We start from the raw sequence: 21,351 nt of genomic DNA, 5'->3' as shown, positions 1-21,351 counted from the left end.
TTGCCGACCTAAATTTGGTTTATTTTTCAGTAGTTCCCTTAACATAATTGCCTTTTTGGCTGTAAATTGTTGAAAGAAAACAAGTTTTTAATCCAAAAACTCTTGAAAAAGCAATACTCTACTTTTGAGATTTCCTTTTTTGCAATAATTTAAGCGTTTGAGAAAATGCAAATAATACGAGTGTGAAAGCACAAGCTTAAAGTTTAAGAGTTGTCGTTATGCAACAAGCATATGCGAGTTGCATACCTAGACACCCGAGAACTTTAAGCTTTTTCGCATAAGTGTTATTCAGTTTTTTTTTCTTGGAACATTTTAATTTAAAAACATGTTGCTATGGGAAACGTGTTTTAACATAGTGTTTATAATTTAGGGTTCACATATTGAAAAGAAGGCTTAAAATGTTATAAAAAAAAAATAACTGTTTGAAAAACAGCTCTCTAGGACCGCATGCGCCTGAATTTGGGGTTTGCGCTGCTATTTGTTGGTAGCATCGGCTGTCAGTCTGTCAGACGCCATGTTTGGAGTCGGAGATTTAGCAGATTAGGAAATAGACGATTTGGAATGGAATGTTGGTGATAAATCCAATAATAATTACCAAACCAGAAGGTATTTTAATCCTTTTAGTCGATTATCGACCCCCGAGTTGTGGTTGCACGCATGTCACTAGTCGTTGCATTTCTAGCACAGAACTGCAGTTTTTGTAAAAATAGATCTTTTGCTTGGATTGCAAAATATAATAGTCGTGGAACAATTACACACGCCTATTTAATAAACACCGACGATGTCAAGTCGTTGACTTTCCAGTCTTGTGCGTCACGCAATGTGCAAAAGTTCTGTTCAGTTTTCTAATTATTTTGTATTGCGGTTTTAACAGATGAGTTCTCAATTGTAGAATGACAGCGGAGCTAATGGCCAATGGAACTAAGGAAAAATGGGATCCAGGTGAGAGCGGATTAGTTCAGTTTTTTAGAGCGTTTTTTATGGTTTTGTAGATGCATGTATTTTTTAGAAATAAACGATTATTCCTATTTTTTATTCTTTCATTTATTTCTCACTTGAGGCGCTTCGTTTTACATAATCTTTTAATCAACGGCCACTAGATTATCAAGTTGGACGTCGCTTCGCGACGTCCAACTTGAAATACCCTATGTTACTCTAATCTGGTTCTTCAGCTTTGTCGCGCTTGTTGTCGTCTCTGCAGCAAGCCAAGGAATTGCCCTCAACGGAAGAAGATTTGGGATTTTTGAGTGAATTATTACAATCCAAGGAACTTCATGCCTTAGTTAACGTTCACAATAAGATAATCAGTAATGGCGCTAGCGATAAATTTTTCCCGATGTTGTCGACATCGATGCATGTTATGGTGGATGTTTTGGAAGTTTTAGCGGCTAAATTGCAAGTTTCCGAAGAATGCAAGGAGTTGTTTTATTTGCTTCAGAAACCTCACGTGCAGGTACAGTTGTACATGTTCTGTCATGTGTGTTGCATAACGTTGGGCGTTTGTGTACAAATTGTTTAGAATTGTGTTTTCTACACAAAGTTGGAATTCGGGACGAACAAGATTGTTATCAGTTGGGCGCTGAATAATAGTTCGAAATAAACTTAATCAATACTTTAGACTGCAGATTTTGTCCAAGGACATGCTTTCGCACACAAGCAAACAGGTTTCGTCCAAAAATGTTTTTTGCTGACCTGACCAAACCGTTTTCTCTAAGACCTTTATTTTCGGAATTTAGAATTTTTTTAGTGAAAAGCTAAATAGTTCTCGAAATGATAATAATTTTTGGCAAAAAATTTCGAAAATTCAACTTTTGTAAAAAACTAGTATACTGGGTGTCAGTTTTTCGAGAGTAATCTGAAAAAAAAATTTGTCATTTTTATTTAAATTAAAAATCTACAGGACAGCCTGTAGATATTACGTTAGATGAACCGTAAAATTCGCTGAAATAAACTATTTTGTTCTAGCTTTTTTAGTTGACGAGTTATGATTTTTTAGTGAAAAACTAAATAGCTGAAATTGCCATCATAATCTTTGGCAAAAAACTCAAAACTTCAAATGTAAAAAACTTGTTTAGATACCTATTACGTAAAATGAACCGTAAAATCCGCTGGAACAAACCATTTTGTTCTAGGAATTTTATTTTTAAAGGTAGATTTTTTATATAATCCGTTGCCCGGAACGGCTCTGGGTTTTAACAAAGAGTGATAATTTTAAATGCTTTATGCTTTTTTTTTTAGAAATTTTTTTCTAAATCTTATAGTTTTTGAGAAAAACGCAAAGAACATTTTGGAATGTTTACTTTTAAACGCCGATTACGGCGAAACTATTATAGCTATAGGAGAAAAAATCTTATTTCGTCGTGAAGAGCACATCAAAATATTTCAGAAGGGATGTGTTTCAATCAATTTTGAGATACTTTAAGTCCATTTTTATTATTTTCTCAATTACAACAAAATTATTTAAGAAAATGGAATTAGTTTGACCTGATACGAGGATGACTCAATGAATTGGCGTCAAATAATTGTAGAAAATTTAATTCTCTTATACATTTTCTTGTATTTTGATCGTGTTTGTAGTGGTTTTGTTTTCATATTGATTAATTTGACACAAATAAAATTTTTGGGTTGTGAAGTTCAAGTTATTTTGTATCTTATTTCATCTCCTTGCATAATGTTCTTCCTTGTTCAAATATTTTCTCAAATATAGTCTTATTTCATTTGAAAATATGTACGCGGTCATAATGAAATGAATGAAAATATCTTCAAGATTTGTACTTATGTTCATTTGTTTTTGAAATCTTAATGTGCACTACCTAAAAAATATGAGGGTCATTTAAACATGGTATGTTTTAGAATGACACCAGATATCATTATTGATTAATTTCAATATTTTTGAGAAAAACATAGATAAAGTATGTGTTTAACAACAAACCTGTTATTACTAATTTTTGATATAAATCAAAAAATACTTTCAGCAGAGTATATTTCACCTAAAGGTTTTCTATATCTTCAAATATTTGAAATTGTTTTTTCTAAGATTTCTTCCAATTTTCATCTTTCTCTGTCTTACTTTTGAACAAAACATTACGCCTCCATTATATCCAAATTAATTTTTTTAATCAGATAATGTTTCTGTTTTATTTTACATCAGCTCCTTTCGCTACTTTTTTCTTATCATTATTTTATAACCAATAATAAAACTAATAAAAATTAACATATTTCTCTACTTTCAGCAGAGTATATTTTACCTAAAGGTTTTCTATATCTTCAAATATTTGAAATTGTTTTTTCTAAGATTTCTTCCAATTTTCATCTTTCCCTGTTTTACTTTTGAACAAAACATTACGCCTCCATTATATCCAAATTCATTTTTTTAATCAGATAATGTTTTTGTTTTATTTTACATCTGCTTCTTTCGCTACTTTTTCCTTATCATTATTTTATGATCATTGATAAAACTAATAAAAATTAACATATTTCACCGAGAAATTCGTCGATTTTAGCTAAAATATGGCAAATTGTTGTTTTTTAAAAATGAAATTTATCCGAGGCAAATGCAAAGATGGTCGTTTAAGACTAAATTAGTGCGACGCAAATTATTCTTAAGCGATTTTTAAGACAGAAAACGTAAAAAATTACTTGTTTTAGTTAAACAAATGCGAAAACACTTGATCCAACCAAAATAAAGCACTTTGGACGACTATTTCCCAAAACAAAGTTATTCTTATTTTTTCCAGTAATTAAACAATTTTCGACAACTAGTAAACGTGGTCTGTAACAAGAGTAATATAATTACTTTATTACTTTAATTACCTTTATGATTTTGTCAAACTAACAAATAATTTTTTTTAATTATACGAAGAATTCTAAAACTTTTTACTTTCTTTGATTAATTTTAATAATTGTAAAAATTGTTAGTCTTGTAGTTATTTAATACAGACATTATTCGTTTAAAATTTGAAATCCATTAAAAAAACATTTAAAAAAGTTCAAATTGCTTGCTGAATTTACTACTTTAAACAGCTTTAATTTGTGATAGTTTTCAAGATGTACTTCACTACGGTTTGCGTCTGGCTCGCTATTTTAAACAATTTTTGCAAAGAGATGGTAAATCTGATGTTTTTCGGCATATTATCTTCTTATGGACCCTAATATTTGTTAACACACTTGTGAATTTTTAGTCATTCATCATAGCTTGAATAACAAAGTGAAGAAGAAGCTCATATCAATAAAAAAACTTAATGGGGTTACGCCTAATAATTCTGAAGTTATTATCCGATAAACGTTAACGCGTTAACCGCAAATCAAACATTATAAAATCGGTTCAGTTAACGTTGTTTGTACTTTTAAGGCTCTTAACGGGCTCTGGAGACCATAAAAAGTGCATAAACGTTCCTGGCCTGTGCTTTAACTCACATTTTTGAAAACAAAAATTTTCAGGGATTGCTATACTCCCACGACGCCATAGCCCAAAAAGATTATTACCCTCACTTGCCTGAAATACCTCAGGAGGCTGACGAAGACGAAGAAACCATAAAAATCGTGCAGCTCGTAAAAAGTAACGAACCCTTGGTGAGTATCCCCAACTTAATTAGCCTTAGTTTTGTCATGTCTTAAGCATAAGAAAATTAGTCCCATCCTCAAGTCTCAAATTCTTCCAACTAAATATTCACACAATAATTTTTGTTTCTTGCAAAGACTGGGGCACAAAGTGCTGAACCAATAGTCGTAAGTATTTACGAAACAACCAGTTTTCCTTTTTTAAATCTTCAATAGCTGTTTTCTCTGTTAAAAATGAAATTATCGATGTTTTGAATGCGTTTTTTCGTGTTCAGGGGGCCACGATAAAAACCGACGAAGAAACGGGTAAAATAATCATAGCGCGAGTGATGCACGGAGGGGCTGCAGACCGCTCCGGTTTGATTCACGTGGGGGACGAGGTCGTGGAAGTGAACTACATAAATGTTGAAGGCAAGACACCAAACGACGTTCTTAGTATTTTAGTACGGCTCTGTTTGATCGCAATTTGCGTAAATTAATTCGGGGATTTTAGCAAAATTCAGAGGGAACAATTACGTTTAAACTAGTCCCTGCTGACAGCAAAATGAACGTTCGGGAGAGCAAAGTGCGAGTGAGGGCCCATTTTGACTACGAGGCCTCAAACGATCCGTATATTCCCTGTAAGGAGGCAGGGTTGGACTTTCGAAAAGGCGACGTCTTGCACATCGTGTCGCAAGATGACGCTTATTGGTGAGTTCTTTTTTAATGGAAATTATATTTTTTTATTTTTGCATCTTAAAAGCTTTTAAACTGTTTTTCTGAAACGTTATCATTCTCTTACTGACTAGTGAGTACGGTATTTGGACATTAAAAGTTAATTCAATAGAATCGTTGAGTAATTTGGAGATTTTTTGTTTTATAAAATTTTAAACGTTGTTTAATGTTTAGTTTTCGAAAAAAGGCAAAAACGACACCAGTTTTGAGATAATTTTGGTCATTTTTTGCCATATTTTTGATGAAATTCTTCAAAATGATCGCGTTTTTGAATAAAAATTGAAGTGTTAAAACGCTATAAAAAGCAACATTTTTTGACTTAATTTATTGATTTTTCGGATACGTGCTTAAACTTTCTTTAAAGACGAAAGTGAAAACATTTTTTGATGATGTACCTAGTGATTTTTCAGTTTATTTTGGATATAAGTGGTGACGTAGGTAGTTTAGTGATTAAAAACCTATACGATCATTTGAATTTATAATTGAGTAGGCGGTTTCTTTCTTTGTGATTGATATGATAAATTAGTACAAAATAAAGAAAAAATGTGCTTTAATTAAATATTAATAATAATAATGTTTATTAACGGCCACGCCAAGTACAAGTGATATATAAAATACAAAGATAAATACAAACACAGATAGGTACAATACAGTTAATATAAAATAAAGTGTTAATTATTAAAAGAGCTAAGTTCACTATGTTCAATAACAGTTTTTAAATCTTTTAGAAATCTATTTTTAGGTAAACCTATAAAATCTAATTTACCAGAAAGTACGTTGCATGTTTTAGACAGCCTAGAAGATACAGAATTTTTCCCATAATTGGTACGGTGGTAAGGCACCACAAGCATTCTAGGCTCTTTAACGTTACAAACGGGTATATTTATTGAAAATAGCGGAAGAATAGGATAACAATTTACATTACCAGACAATATACGATATACGAACGACGCGTCATAAAATATTCTACGAGAAGATAGTAAGGATAGTCCTAAATAACTTAAAATGTTTATATAATTATTTTTGTCATAAAATATGTTAAATTTGTAACATACAAATTTAACAAATTTTTTCTGAACATTTTCAATTCGATTAATATGAACATTATAACAAGGTTGCCAAATAATTGTGCAGTATTCCAAAATTGGACGAACATAACAATTATATAATAACATTACAACACGCAAACTTGAAAAATCAGAGCACTGTCTTATTATAAATCCTAATGTTTTGTTTGCTTTCGACAAAATGTGGTTAACGTGATAGTCAAAACTTAACTGGCTGTCTACAATAACTCCTAAATCGCGAATATGAGTGACACATTCAAGTTGATTGCCTGATATAAAGTACGATGGTAGATTGTAATATAATTTTCTAGAAAATCTTAGTGATTTACATTTATTTATGTTCAGTTCTAAAAAAAATTTTTTACACCACATACAAAAACTATTTAAATCACGTTGTAATATATCACAGTCGTTTGGATTTATAATAACTTTAAAAATCTTTACATCGTCGGCAAAAAGAAGGATTTCAGAGCTTTCGATCGCTGTTTTGACATCATTTATATATAGAGAAAAAAGAATAGGGCCTAGATGTGACCCCTGAGGCACACCTGTGGATGGGTGAATTGCGCGAGACTTAACATCATTTATAGTTACATACTGTACACGATTAGATAAAAAAGAATAAATCCAACTAAGGACTGGATCCCCAAAACCTAAATTATCTAATTTTGATATTAATAACTCAATGGAAATGCGATCAAAAGCTTTTGACATATCAGTATATATACAATCAATTTGGAATCCATTTTCAAGATTTGACGTTATATATTCAGTAAACAGAAAAAGATTGGTCATCGTAGAGCGACCCTTGAAAAAACCATGTTGTTCTTCAATAACAGATTGTTTTACAGAAAATGATATAATGTCAGCCATAATGGAGTCAAAAACTTTTGATATACGATGGGGTACATATCGGTCTATAGTTGAAAATATTTACACGACTACCATTTTTAAAGACAGGTCTGATATATGAGATTTTCCAAATATCCGGAAATTGAGACTGATCAAGAGATTTATTGAACAGCATTTGTAATGGCAATGCCAATTCATAAGCACAATTTTTTAAAAACATTTGAGATATACCATCAGGGCCGGTTGTATAGTTGTCATCTAGATGTATCAATTTTGAAAAAATAACATCAGCAGAAATTTCAACGCTATTTAAAAATACAGCATTTTGATTATTTTTAGAAAAATTTAAATCAGATAACTTCGGTTGATCAAGATAAACAGATTCAAAATGATGGGCAAAAAGGTTTACAATACCATTAGGAGAATCACATGAATTTTCATTTAGCGACATTTTTTTAGGATAACCCTGTACAGTATTTTTAGATTTAACATATGACCAAAATGCTCTACTGTTAGTTATAATATTTTGTTCTACCTGATCAAGGAATTGTTTTTTACAGTTCTTTGTGGCATTTTTACATTTATCTCTCAGTACACAAAATTGTTCATAATCACTTAACAGACTACTACGCTTATATTTTTTGTGAGCAATTTTCTTCTTTACAATTAAAGATCTTGTTGATTTGTTAATCCAGGAAGGAAAATTTTTAGACGCATTTTTACATTTGATCGTAATAAAGTTATCTAGGATATAATAAATGTGAGAATAAAAATATTCTACAGAGTTATTGATATCAACAAAATTATCTAAAACAGACCAATCAATAGAAGATAAATAACTTTTAATAACATCATATGGTGCATTCTTATAATCTAAATAAAAAATATCAATTTCTGGTTGTATATCAGGTACAATAATATCACAAATATTAACACATAAAGGTGGATGATGTTTATCAATAGCAAGAATGGGTTCAACATTACTTACTAAAAGCCTATTATTACAAAATGTCAAATCCAAAAAAGTACCATTATCGTTTGCAATATTATTATATTGAAAAAGACCGAAGTATGCAAAATTGTCACATATGATTTCCTCTGCAGCAGAAAATACATTGTTGGGCACTAAGTAATCACAGAGCATATTTAATTTTATATTTATATTTAGGGCATATTTATATTAATTTTATTATTCAACTCATCAGTTTGATTAATTACTATGATCGGCGTTTTCTTACAAATTAAAAATGTATTTTTAATTCTTTAATATGCTAAAGACCGGTTTATAAAAGCGTCATTAATTTAATCCGCTGTTAAATACGTGATTAACTTATCAAGTAACCAAATTGAACCAATTTGATTAGTCTATTCGCGTTGTTAACTTTTAACAACGAATTAAAATTTAATAAAGCTTTTTATAAACCGGCCCTAAATTTTTAACCTAGTCTAATTATAAATTAAAATGATCACATAGTAGTTTTGGAAATAATGTGACTTTTTTCACGAGAACATTTTTTTTAATTCGTTCTACCAAAATTAAGAATAATAGAAAAATAAATTTAGTCAAAGAGTCAGCTTAAAAGAAGAAGTAAAAGTTTTTAGCTTTTTGACATTTTTTTGAGAGTTGCGGAGAAGTAAGAAGTAAAAGTCGAATTTAATTTTTTTAAAAGGCACATCCTATTTTAAATTGCTTGTCTTTTTAAAAATAGTTTTGCTTATTCAAAAGAAATTTAACTTTCTGTTTTTAGGAAGACTATAAATAATCTACCAGAGAGGTGCAAAAACAAAAAACTGTGTGTTCCATTTACCTAATTTTTTAGTTATTCAACTTTCAACAAACTTCTTTATTTTTTTGATCTTATCTACAACTTATCTACAGCTTGGAGTTTGCCTTTTCCTTATTTTTCTAGCTTCTTTATTGTAGTGTATTACTGTTACATTTTTAAATAGATTCTGTTTTTGTCAAAAAAATTACTCTTAAATTATTTCAGAAACTAAGCAGAATCGGCTAATAAATGTTCAGGTCCAATTTATTAGTAATAAAAGTTAAGACGTCTAAAATAAATAAAATAAAAAATGTAGGAAGCTTAATTAAAAGAAAAATATATAAGTTTGTATCGTAACTCAACCACCTGTGTATCTACCTACTTAAAAACAAATTTAAATGATGCAGTGAGTAGTTGTTTATTAATTTTATGTTTCATAATATTTTTCAACTGAAAACGCGATTGTTTATTGGAATTTCGTCAAAAATAAATCGAAGAAATACCAAAATTTGGAAATTCTTACATTTCAACCTCTCATTGGGTTTCAGCACTTAGTTTTTTAGCGATATTTTTCTAAACTGACCTCAAAAAATTGGCTCGAAAGTAAGTTTATTTTCCCACTTCAGCATTTTACTTAAATGGCACATTATTTATCTTACTGTGATGCACTTTATTTCGTGAAAACTTGTCAAGCATAAGTCAAACTAAGTTGAAAGTGGTGCTTTTTTCGCATTTTTTCTCGGTTTATGCACGTTTTTGATCAAAAAACTCAATTATTCACCGAAGTTTCGTCACAAATTTTTCAAAACATGACCTGATGGTTGAAAGTAGTGTTTATTCTCAGTAAAGAACAAGAAAAATTGAAGAAATAAGCCGTGCCATTGTGTTCTATGCGTTTTTATGTCTTATTGAAATAGCTATTTACCTAACTAAATACGTTTTTCCACATGAGCAATTTGTCCGCAGCAAGAGCGGATTTTTTTATATCTCAACGGTAGCAATACCAACCTAATAAATGTCTGTAGATGTCAAATAAATGAATAATAGGCATTTATTTCTAACAAGTCTAGTATTTGGGCACTGGTCCAATTACTGGAAAAGTAAAAATAACTTTATAAATAAAAAATTAACATTAAATACCAACGTGGTAACAACTAAGGACAATATTAAATTATTATTGTGATGTTACTGCAAATTAACTATATTTTTTTTTACAATTAATAGAATATATTAATATTTTTTCAAAATGCAAAAAAGCAAAAATATCAAATTTTTAAAATTAATGCCGTCCCTGATAAGGTGGCAAGCCCGGAGAGAAGGCGACAGGAATATGAGGGCCGGACTGATCCCAAGCCGGGCCCTTCAAGAACGCAGGATAATCCACGACAGGACTCAAGCAGCAAAGGACGGTGACGATGGTAAATAAACCCAGCACCTGCCCCTTGCCACCCTCTCCTGATGCTTGACTCATTTCATTACACACACGAAATAATTTCAAGACAAAATATTAGAATACTTTGCTGTTAAATAAATTTTGTCTTGGGATTGTTGAGTGGGCCTTTATCATCTTACTAACATTTCATTTGGTGGCCGTAGGGCTTTGCTCTGTTTCAGCTTTACCTGTGTTAACCTGCAGTCAGTCCCCGAAATCCCCCCGTTGCGCATCCAAACCCAAAACTAAAAAGATTATGTATGATACTGCAGAAAACGACGATTTCGATCGAGAGCAGATCGCGACCTATGAAGAAGTGGCCAAACTGTATCCAAGACCGGGGATTTACCGACCCATTGTCTTGATTGGAGCCCCCGGAGTGGGCAGGAATGAGCTCAAAAGGAGGCTGATTGACACCGATCCCGACAAATACAGAACACCAACACCGTGTGAGTACGATACCTCCTGTACAGAAATAAGTACTTAATTTTGATTGACGAAAGTTTTGTACTAAAAGACCACGGTCTTCTAGTGATTTTTTAACTCTTTTTGGAAGTATGCACTTATATTTTGTATGTTTTTGTCCACAAAGCTTCGGAACAGTATAATGTGAAAAAAAAAGTTTGAATATTGTAAGAATTTTTTTTGAACAAATACCTTTGAAAGGTATAATACTCAAAAAATCAAAACAAATAAAAAATTTGCACGCGTTTTGCCTTAAAATTATTAATATTTGATATGATTTGTTGATGTTAGGAGCATCCTCTTAAACTTTGTATTTTTTGCTCACAATGTTTTAATCACCAATGTTGACACAAACTCTTATTGCAAAAAAACACCAGCCCCGTTTTTAAAACTACATCATTTACTTACCCCATGACCCCTTCGTACTTTTGAAAATCCTGAGACAATTTTCACCGACTATTCATCTTTTTTGTTTCTAGAAATGTCAATTGTCAAATTAAAAAAAAAAGCGAGCGCGCATGCGCTTTGATTTTCTATGGGTTATTTTGTTGAACCTTTTTAACTAATTTAAAAGAGTTTTAATTCAATATTCCTTATTTATTTCTTCTCATTACCCCAGTTTTGGAGTTTTTTATCTAGCAGACCATCCAACAATGCGTAAGGGGGTAGAAAATCAAAGAGAAACTGAAGAAGAGAGAGACAACAAAGACAGACTCATTTTTTCCGAATGAACGTAAGACTCATTAATGACTGTTGTAAATTGGTTGTAAATTTTGTAAGCATTTTGATTGGGCCGTTAGAGGTCGGCCATTAAAATTACGGAGAAAACCAATCAGTCTTGATTATTTGATTCATTGAAAATTATTTTTTTGGATATGATTGGTCTATTTAAGGTTGGCCATTATTTTAAAGCGAGAAACCAATCACTTCGAATTTTTGGATTCATTCATCGTTTAATGGGACGGTTTGTTCAATAAATAAACATTGCTTTTTTAAACGGCTATCTTTAATGCCCTAAGTCAAAATTTTAGTAAAAAAATTGGCAGCAGTTCATCTCAATAGCCACAGATTTTGTTTAATTTTTGTTTTTGTACCTAAAGATTTCGTTAAAAAAAACGAAAATTATTAGCTTTTTGTACAAGAATTTTAATGAAAGATGGCGTTTATACCGAAAAAAAAATATTCGGTGAAGATACAACGGGTACTGTTATAATGATTGGTTATAAATTTTCTGTATTTTATTGGAAATGATCTTTAAGTTGATCCTAGTTCTAAATTATTTTGCATTTTCGTCACTTATTTATTAAAATGTGTTAAAAATTATTTTACAAATAATGAAATAATACAGTGATGGAAGATAAATTAATGCAGAGTGAGTGCGAATTCTTTCATGGTATCTTCTTCAGACCATTTGTAAAAATCACATGCATTCAATTTTGGGCAAAAATGCTTTCAACTTTAAGCAGAAAAGATGAGTACGCCACTGGCATTTACATTTAGAAGAATCGAGAAATTGAAAGCTTATCGCGTACAACGCACAAAAAAGGCACAAAAACTTTTGTTATCTCCGGTGCGCTGTACTAAGTGCAGAGTAGTTTGTTCTTCGTTCGGCTTTGATTTGTGTGCCAGTGGATTATTGTCGTGAAAAATTAAACAAATCTTGAAATGGCTGATATGGTTCTGTGTTACGTAAGTGCAGACAATGTTACTTTAAGGGTTCATACATTGTACCGCAAAAAAAAATCGGGCGTGACCTGTTTTGTGTCGGTTTGTTCTTTACGTAAGACGTGTTTTAAAGTACTTTGCGGGAATGTGAATAAAAGGCTTCGAACGTCGTCTTCTAGAGACTGTGGAAGAAAATTAGTCAACAAGTACCCAGAGCAAGGGTTGCACCACGTCGACTTTGTGAACAATTTTTGTAAGTAGAAAGAGTTGTTCTTTATTTGAAATTTTTGTATAACTTGTCTTTTCACTCGTTTTTATTTATTTAATAAAATGTTTTTGCGTTTCCCATTGACTGGAAAATAATAGCGTCTTTCTTTTTAAAGCGTTTTTGCTCTTAGTCATGTTTCGATTTATCAGAACCTTCAGAAGCGTTGGGGATGGAATTAAGGAAAATTTGACTTTACGTTGAAAATTTTAAACTACGTTTCACTTTCTACACATACTGACGACACTTAGTCAGTTTACAAAGTATGAAGGAATTTACACTCACCCGTACCCATAGACATTTTATTATAGTTATTTAAAATCTTTCTTAATTTTCGGTATAAGTGTATTTTTCTCAATACTCCTATACTTTTGTACTGAAAACTATTGGAGAAATTGTGATCGTTTTTTGGAGCACTTAAGTGGGGACTTAAGTTAATCCACCTCTGTATACTGCCCAAGCGGCCGTGAATCTCAATTTTTAAGAAAAAATAATAAACAAAATCGTTTTTGAACTTTTAGATGCCTAAAAGTTCACACCATTTTCACAGAAGTATTCTAAAGTTACAATCAAAAAAAAAAAAAACTTAGAATTCGAGGATAAAAAAGAATTTCAGCTAATGTTGGATGAACTCGAATTGATGAAAAAGTTGGTGGAATTAGATATTCAGTTAAAATAATTGAATTAAAAAAAATAGTTCAGTGCTTCTATAGACGTTTTTTAGTTAATTGATAAATCTCGCTTTTGTATTCAACAATGTTATTTAATAAAAAATTAAAAAACGCTTAAATACGTTTCATAATCATAATTTAGCGCGATAATAAATTATTATTTCGAAAATCAGTAACTTTATTGTTATATGGTTATTGGTTTATTGTTAAATGGCTAAAATTTGACCATTTTCTGTCTATTTATCTCATCTTCATCACCCATGCCATCATCCAATCCAGGTTTTCTTTTCACTGTCGTATCTATTTTCTGCAATATTGTACAGAATAGCTGCTGCAACAATTACTACCAAAGTATTCTCAAGTGTGTATTGAATTTTAATCTACTGAAAGTGTTTTTTGAAGCAATCGAACTAATTTTTTTATCATACAAGTCAACGCAATTTACAAACAGTGCTTTTAAATTGCTTTTTCGGGTTAGGCGATACTTAAGCTACGGTTTAGTTTAAACCAAGCTTTATATAAGTTTAAGTTGCATTTATTTACGGTGAAGTTCACTTGACAGGCTTAAGCAGGGCTTATATTTTAAGCCATACCTGTACAGTTAAGCCGAAGTGTTATTTTTTACTCTAATTACTGTGAATCCGAAAAAAACTTCCATTTGTGAAATTCGAAATCAGTTCAGTCACCTCAGCTTTGGCGAATTACATAATAAATTGATAATTATTTATTAATGTAATATGTACTTTATTTTAAAGAATAATATTCAATAAATATAAATACGGTACTACTTACAAATATTTTCATAATATTGCTTTAAAAAAACATATTTTTATAAAGCATGTTTTTGGTAATTACAGCGCGCCTAATGAAGGGTTAATAATGTTAATTGTATGTTTTAATGTTTTATAAAAATCTCTAATGTTCAAATGACACGAGAAAAAAATACATATTATCATAAGTATAAATAATACCTATACAAGACCCTTAAAAATTGTATCAAAAAACTATGTACTATTTTTTAATAAAAAAATAAAAGGTTCACATAATATTTTATTTTATTCTTCTGCTTTTCTTTTGTTGAGTTAGTAGACTTCTAACTAGAAAATCTTACACCAAAATCATTTTTTTAATACCTTATACGTCTTCATCTTCAGACATTTACTGGAATAATAATTTTATTATGAAATTTAAAACGTAGAAATGTAAACATTTCTTAGCAGAAAACCGGAGATTTGAAAATACAGAACTCGAAATCAAGTACTTATTTCTGCACTGTGTTGCTTTCCGCCCTCGTTGCTTAACCCTCGCTTGCAGTCACCAGTCGCCAAATGAAACCGGGCGAAGTGAACGGAAAGGAGTACTTTTTCGTCCCTCGCGAGAAAATGGAAGAGGACATCGAAGCGAGCAAATTTATCGAATTCGGCGAATACAAGGGTAATTTATACGGAACGTCCGCCGACAGTGTGAAAGCTATAGTGAATTCGGGCCATGTGTGCATACTTAACCCGCATTACCAGGCCCTTAAAATGTTACGAACTCCCCAACTTAAACCGTACATAATTTACATCAAACCGCCGCCTTTAGAACGGTTGAAGGAGACGCGGAACGCAGTGCACGCGCGCTCCACCTTCGACGTGAACAATTCCAGGGGCTTTACAGTAAATTCTCCCGAGGAAATTTTATTTGGAAGTTTGAATTTTTGGGTTCTAGGAGGAAGAATTCAACGATATTATAAAATCAGCCACCAGAATCGAATTCCTTTACGAGCACTTCTTCGACGAGGTGATCGTGAACGACGACTTAGCCGTAGCTTTTAGCCAACTCCTCGCCGCTGTGAACCGCGTGGAGTCCGAGCCGCTTTGGGTGCCGGCGTCGTGGGTTCAGTAAAGCTTCGTTGTTTTGTTGCTGTTGATGTATCTGAATTTACAAGTCTTATTTTATGGTCCAGGCAACGAACAAGTTGAACGGAATTTTTGACAAGGCAAGGAATTCGTATCTCGAAAAGGGTACGTGTTACGATAAATCCAGTAATTAAACAAAATTGCACTTGTTGAAATTTACTAAAAGGTGGTGTTTTTTATTTTTTTGTGTCTCAAACAAAACGACGAAAATCGCACGTTTTAAACAACGGTTTTTTTTGTCTACTTTACTTAATCTATAGGTTTTCAAATTAAAATATGCAGAATATACCTGAATTTTTAATATAAATCACTGTGAAGTGTTTAAAAATGTTGAAAGTTTTTTTTTCATGATTATTTAAAATAAGTAAGACTACGGATTACTATATGTTAGGATGCGAAACGACGTATAAAAAAACGGCCCTGTCTTCAATAGTTCATTTAATGTCGCCAGAGAGCGCAGTTCCATTACCGCCTAAGTTTTCAGAGCAATGAATTTGAAAAAATGGTTGTATTTGTATTCGAAAGTAAAATAACTATTAGGGGCGCCACTGAGCTAGGTCGAAAACAGTAACCATAAATGACGAGAGAATATTTATTCGGGTATTTTGAGCGTTGTACGAATTTTGAGGCTTCACAATTACAGTATTGTATTTTTGGTGCAAGAAACAAATGTTGACAAATTAGAGATGACCACGGAAACACGAATAACAAATGACTGTTTGGTTCCTTTTCTTTATTGGAAAATTATTACAAAGACATTGAAAAGCCTACCTTTTGGAACAATTTATGTTTAAATGTATCTGCAGTTATTAATTAATCTTAATTGTAGTTTTGTAGATTTACCAAGTATTACATGATTTTTTCAGTGGAAAAATTCTAAGCTAAAATTCACATACTTCACTAACTTATTGGTTTCTTGATTCCAATATGTGTTCGCTGTGATCCATTTCTTATAGTCTTTAATTCCACAACTGCTTAATAACACTTTATAACACTGTGTAATCAAAATTTAAATCTTTGTCACTTTTTATGCACCTTATACCACGAAAAACCGCAGAACCAAAGTCAAAGCTAGTATTTACTACCACATATTTTTAAAGTGATTACCTCTAAGGTAAGTAATTAATACTGTACACGCAAAATTGTTAAACAATTCATTAAATCTTTATGAAATGTGGAATTATGAAAATTTTGTTACTGTTTTCGATATAGTTCAAAAGTCATTACCAGAGGGCGGGCGTCTAGTTAATTTTATTTCTGAATAACGGTTAACACATAGCAAACAAAAACATACAGGCAGATAGACCATTAAATTCTCAATAGAAAGAGATAAAAGTAATGCAAAAATCGTATCGTAAACTATATTTTAAAAAATTGCTAATAAACTTTTACTAATTTGCATTCTATATTTTTCAAAACACTGCGAAAACTTTTACAGATGCAAAAAAATGTTAGGAAAAAAGTTGTAGAGGATTAAGTTTTCTACTGTTCATTAGTTTCATCATTTCATTAAATACCAAAGACACTTCAAAATATAAGCCACGCAATTTTTACAAAAGGATTGCATCAATTGTTGATCTGGCTTTTGTATTCCAGATTTTATTCCGGAATACAAAAGCCAGAGATTATTTAATGATTATTTATAATGATTTAATGATTATTTAATCAGTTGTGCTTCTACGTGTAAGACCATCACATATCCAACTAGTAATTCATTAAAATCGTTTCTTATGTACGCTAGTTTTAATGTTATTGTGCCTTTAACATAATATCTGAGTATCAGTTTTTGGGATTTTCAAAGTTCTATATTATCTTTACTTTGATATTTGCTCAGAATATTTAATACAACATTAAGGTCAGGGCGCGTTCACAACATTGCGTACAATAAATATACTTGGTGATTCATAATTTTCATCTGAAGTAAGAGCGACATAGGTAATTAATTTTTTGGTGTAAACACTTTTGCAATCACTCATATTAAATTTGTATAACGCAGATTTTAAATAATTGGTCTAGTGGTATAACATTTTCCGTGCGTTCAATGTTTATTCCTAAAAATAATTTTAACTCATTCCGGTCTAAAATTTGTCATTATCGTAATTACTAAAATCATCGACACATAAAAGCACATAAATACTTTTCTTTAAGTGACCATGTTTAAAAAATACAAGCAGCGATCGACCTCTGAATCAGTAAAATTTCACTCTTTTAATATTGTATCAAATCTTTCAAAACAGCACCTGGCTGATTGTTTAAGCTCATTTTTTATGTAATCGCCATTTTTATGTATACAAGTCAAAAAATTGTCATATAAATTTCCTCCTTTAGAGTTCCTTTTCTAAAGGCTGTTGTAATATAATTCTTGCAACGGGTGCAAGTGTTTCTTGCTGGTCACTTAAATATTGTTGACTGAAATCTTTCTCTACTTGTGGAACTTTGTAATGCAAGGGGTTTCCGTGTTCATCGTTTTTTATTGTGATCTTTCAGTTAGATTTCTCACCAAGGATTTGACAACCAATTAACAAATTAATATCTTTGAGATGTTAATAATAATTAATAAAAATAAATAATTAATAAAATATCGAAACGTCGCGAAAAATATAAGTTTTAATTACTCTCTGCCCTAAACAACCACCAGTCTCCTAGCTCTTGATACTTCTTGTGTTCTAACTATAATTTACAAGAAAACTGATTCAAACTGGCTAATAAGCGGGTTTGAAAAGCATCTTATGGATACGTTAAATAACCTTTTTGACAAAATTAGAGATTTCTTTCAAGCATCTTATGGATACGTTAAATAACCTTTTTGACAAAATTAGAGATTTCTTTCATCGGTGATTTGTTAAGTCTTAAAATTCTTTAACCAAATTTTATTCCAATGATAAGCAAAGTGAAATTAACGTATTTAATTCGTAATTTAATCAAAGGTGACAATTTTAGTTTATAAAAACAATTTTAAAAAATTTCACTTATAAGTAGATCCATAAAGGTTTATTTCGATTACTTTATTTTTGAGATTAGAAGGAATCATAATATGAAGTAAACAAACATACTATTTTACAGTCAGACAAGCCTGCTAAAGTCGGTAATACTCGGTAAAAATATGATTATTAAATATTTCATAATAGTTTAAAGCTTTATTTTGGTAGTAAAGAAATATTTGAAAGTAGTTTAACTTAATAGAAATTATTAAAGTAAGTAGACTTTACCTTAGTTTTATGTGTAAGAACTACAATTATACTATTATACGATTGATAAAATACAAAAAAATTAAGGAACAAAGTTTTGCAGAGAATTAAATTAGCTATGAAAAAATTCGCGACTTCTTTTTTCATCTTCAATCTTCAAGTTTAAGTTAATTTTAAGCAGCGGTAAAAGGAAACGAAACCGTCGCTTGAGCGTTTTCAGGGTCTAAACCGTTGAAAATAAAAATATGATCTTGGGGGCTTTTTCCAAGGATTTTTTTTCTTTCAAAGTAAATTAAATTTAGCTCTTTACACTTTTCTTCTTACTTTTTTTTTGTATCTTTAACCGTATTTGCACCGTTTCGAAAAATATTGGACGAAGCGAAAATTTTAAATCTTAAATAATTTTTTCGTTAGTCGTCAGTTTTTTTTTCAGTTTTTTAAGAACGCAAAGCTCAACATTTCTGTATTTTTTAAGTAATTAGTAAATTGGACGATTTTAAAACGATTTGTCGTACTATATATTTTTGGCGATTTTGTATCTCGTTTCGTCTCCTAATCTGTAGTCTTCCTTAGGTCAGAGTTATAAAAAATAGCTCTTATAATAAAATTTGAACAGTTTTTACAATTTGCCAAAAATTCTGTTTCCATTAATGCGTTCATTGCCTGTACTATCTAGTACCAAAGCTGTTGTTACCTAATATTTGTAAGTTATAGATTTATTTTCTTTATCGTGTCGTAGGTAAAATTCAGTGTACAACCTGATGCCAAGTATTGTAAGTAAGGTAAAACGCGGATTGTTTCAAGTATTACAACGCTAAATATTCAACAAAGGCTTTATTTCGTGCTCGTTAACACGATGGTGTTACACACTGTCGACAATCTTGGTGTAAAAAGCACTTGATACTGCATCCGCAACTTTTGATATTTAGCGTAAATTTTTCTAGTTATAAACGAAATGCCTAACTAAATTTAGCTAATGAAGCTAATTGTTGACTTTAATATACTTAAGCAATTAGGGATAATAATTAGATTATTATTAATCGTTATCCTGTTTTGAATATTACCGATATTTTAGATGTGAACACTGCCATTTCGTACATGAATTAAATTCTAAATCGATGTTTTCTCACTTTCAGTTGCGTTTCGAAATGTCCATGAGGATTTTTACATTTGTTACTTCGATAATAGTGCCTCCTATCTTCTCCGATTCGGTTACACTGCTTGTAATCACCTTCTTTTTAGACATGTGTGCTTTAAAACGTAGATTTAATTGCAAGATACGGTGGTTTACTAATCTAAACTACACTGTCTCGAAAACCGAGTCACCCACTTGCAATTTTTTTTCATCCGTCGTTTCGTTTTTTGTGCAATTTTATGCGGTGACGTTAATATCACTCTGAAGCGCTAAAGAGTCACATTTCTTCAATTTTGCGAATAATATTTTTTTTCAATTCAATATTTTAAGTTGTTTTGTAGACGGACAGAAAAACAGTAAAAAAAATAAGTTTTAAGTTTTATCAGTTGTTTTTTATGAGGATGAAATTGAGGTAGGTATACGTATAATTTGATTTTTTGTCCAAGATCTGTTATTTAAAATTATTATTATTTGTTTGAGAATTCTCAAAGGGTTCAAGCTTGTTGAAGATATGAAAAAAATGGCTAAATTTGATAAATGATTCGGAAGCTTAATTTCTTTAGAAATGTTATAAGAAATTGGAGTTTGAGATAAAGTTATAAATTCTAGTTTTTTTAAATTGCAATTTTAATAAATTCAGTCTTCAATTTAAAATTTGAAAAGCTATTGTGAAGAAAAAATGTCAGACATTTGAATTAAAATCCTACATTTATGTAACATGAGATAGAAAATATACTCAGTTAGAGCAAGCCTTAGAAGTGAAGTGTAACTTTGGCCATATCATATGCTGTGTAAAATCAACATAAGACAACATAACTTTAAACGTGCGGCCGTAAATAAACTGCTAAAATGTGGCTAAAGTTCTGCAGGCACAGCTTGCTCCAATTGAGTATATTTTCGATCTCATGTTATTTCAAAAAAATTAAGAGGTTTTATTCGAGCTAAATCTTTAAAAATTTTGTTTCAAAATTTAAATTCAAGATTTAAAAAAAAAATTATATACCGTGATAACTTTTAGTAATATGCGAAATTAACGTTAAAATTAAATAATTAATTTTTACTAAAATTTCAAGATTTGGAGGGGAAAAGTATTTTATGAATAAATATTTTAGTTACTTTAGTTTTTTAAGATTGTTATTTTAACAAATCAATCTTCAATTTAAAGGGGAGATAAAAAAAGAGTTACAAGAGCTTTAGCAAACTTTTATTTTTAGAATAAATCAAAATTAAATAATTAAAGAATTTTTTAAACAATTCGAAAAAAGTAATGAAACTGAAACGTAGTTAAAATTTGAAAAACTATTGTGAAGAAAAAATGTTAGACATTTAAATTGAAATTCCGCATTTATGTAGGGTTAAAAAAATTAATAGGTTTTGAGATAAACCTTTGAAAATTTTGTTTCAAAATTTCAGTTCAAAAAAAGTTTTAATATTTCCCAAGGAAAATTGCATACTGTCTTAACTTTTAGTAATTTGCGAAATTAACCCTTGGAATGCTTTTACAAATTTTACAAATATTGTTGAAAGTTTCACACGTTTGAGAGAACTTAAAATTGCAGGTCTTGGACGTACAATTTTTTTCCAAATTATGATCAATTTTAAATTTTTAGCTTTTTTTTGAAAGAATGGAGATTCTAGACCCTTCACCCTCACCCTACGCCTTGTGACCT

The 21,351-nt window shown here is 30.7% G+C and overlaps 2 protein-coding genes across 6 annotated transcripts in view; both read left to right on the top strand.

Moving 5' to 3' along the window:
* The first annotated feature begins 370 nt into the window (after positions 1 to 370).
* Positions 371 to 20,661, top strand: metro (menage a trois). 4 transcript variants are annotated; one of them, XM_064356902.1, is made up of 11 exons: positions 371 to 572; positions 625 to 942; positions 1,173 to 1,453; positions 4,441 to 4,572; positions 4,699 to 4,728; positions 4,836 to 5,003; positions 5,054 to 5,250; positions 10,259 to 10,377; positions 10,556 to 10,840; positions 14,772 to 15,115; positions 15,168 to 20,661. In XM_064356902.1, exons 2-11 carry the CDS (start codon positions 894 to 896, stop codon positions 15,342 to 15,344), a joined length of 1,782 nt encoding a protein of 593 aa, XP_064212972.1. In that variant the 5' UTR covers positions 371 to 572; positions 625 to 893; the 3' UTR covers positions 15,345 to 20,661. The 4 variants fall into 4 exon arrangements, with proteins under 4 accessions (XP_064212972.1, XP_064212970.1, XP_064212976.1 ...); XM_064356900.1 differs by having other exon boundaries at positions 380 to 606; positions 893 to 942; XM_015977779.2 differs by having other exon boundaries at positions 408 to 606; positions 893 to 942; positions 10,664 to 10,840.
* LOC107397517 (ankyrin repeat domain-containing protein 33B) overlaps positions 12,461 to 21,351 on the top strand; it is a 53,251-nt gene continuing 44,360 nt past the window's right edge. For both annotated transcript variants that reach the window (XM_015977928.2, XM_015977925.2), the window contains exon 1: positions 12,461 to 12,774. The gene's annotated coding sequence lies outside the window, so the exon portion shown is untranslated. The remainder of the gene's footprint in view (positions 12,775 to 21,351) is intronic.

Source organism: Tribolium castaneum, chromosome 1 (genome assembly GCF_031307605.1).
Source record: "Tribolium castaneum strain GA2 chromosome 1, icTriCast1.1, whole genome shotgun sequence".
Classification (NCBI taxonomy): Eukaryota; Metazoa; Arthropoda; class Insecta; order Coleoptera; family Tenebrionidae; genus Tribolium; species Tribolium castaneum.
This window is presented reverse-complemented; position numbering and strand designations above follow the sequence as displayed.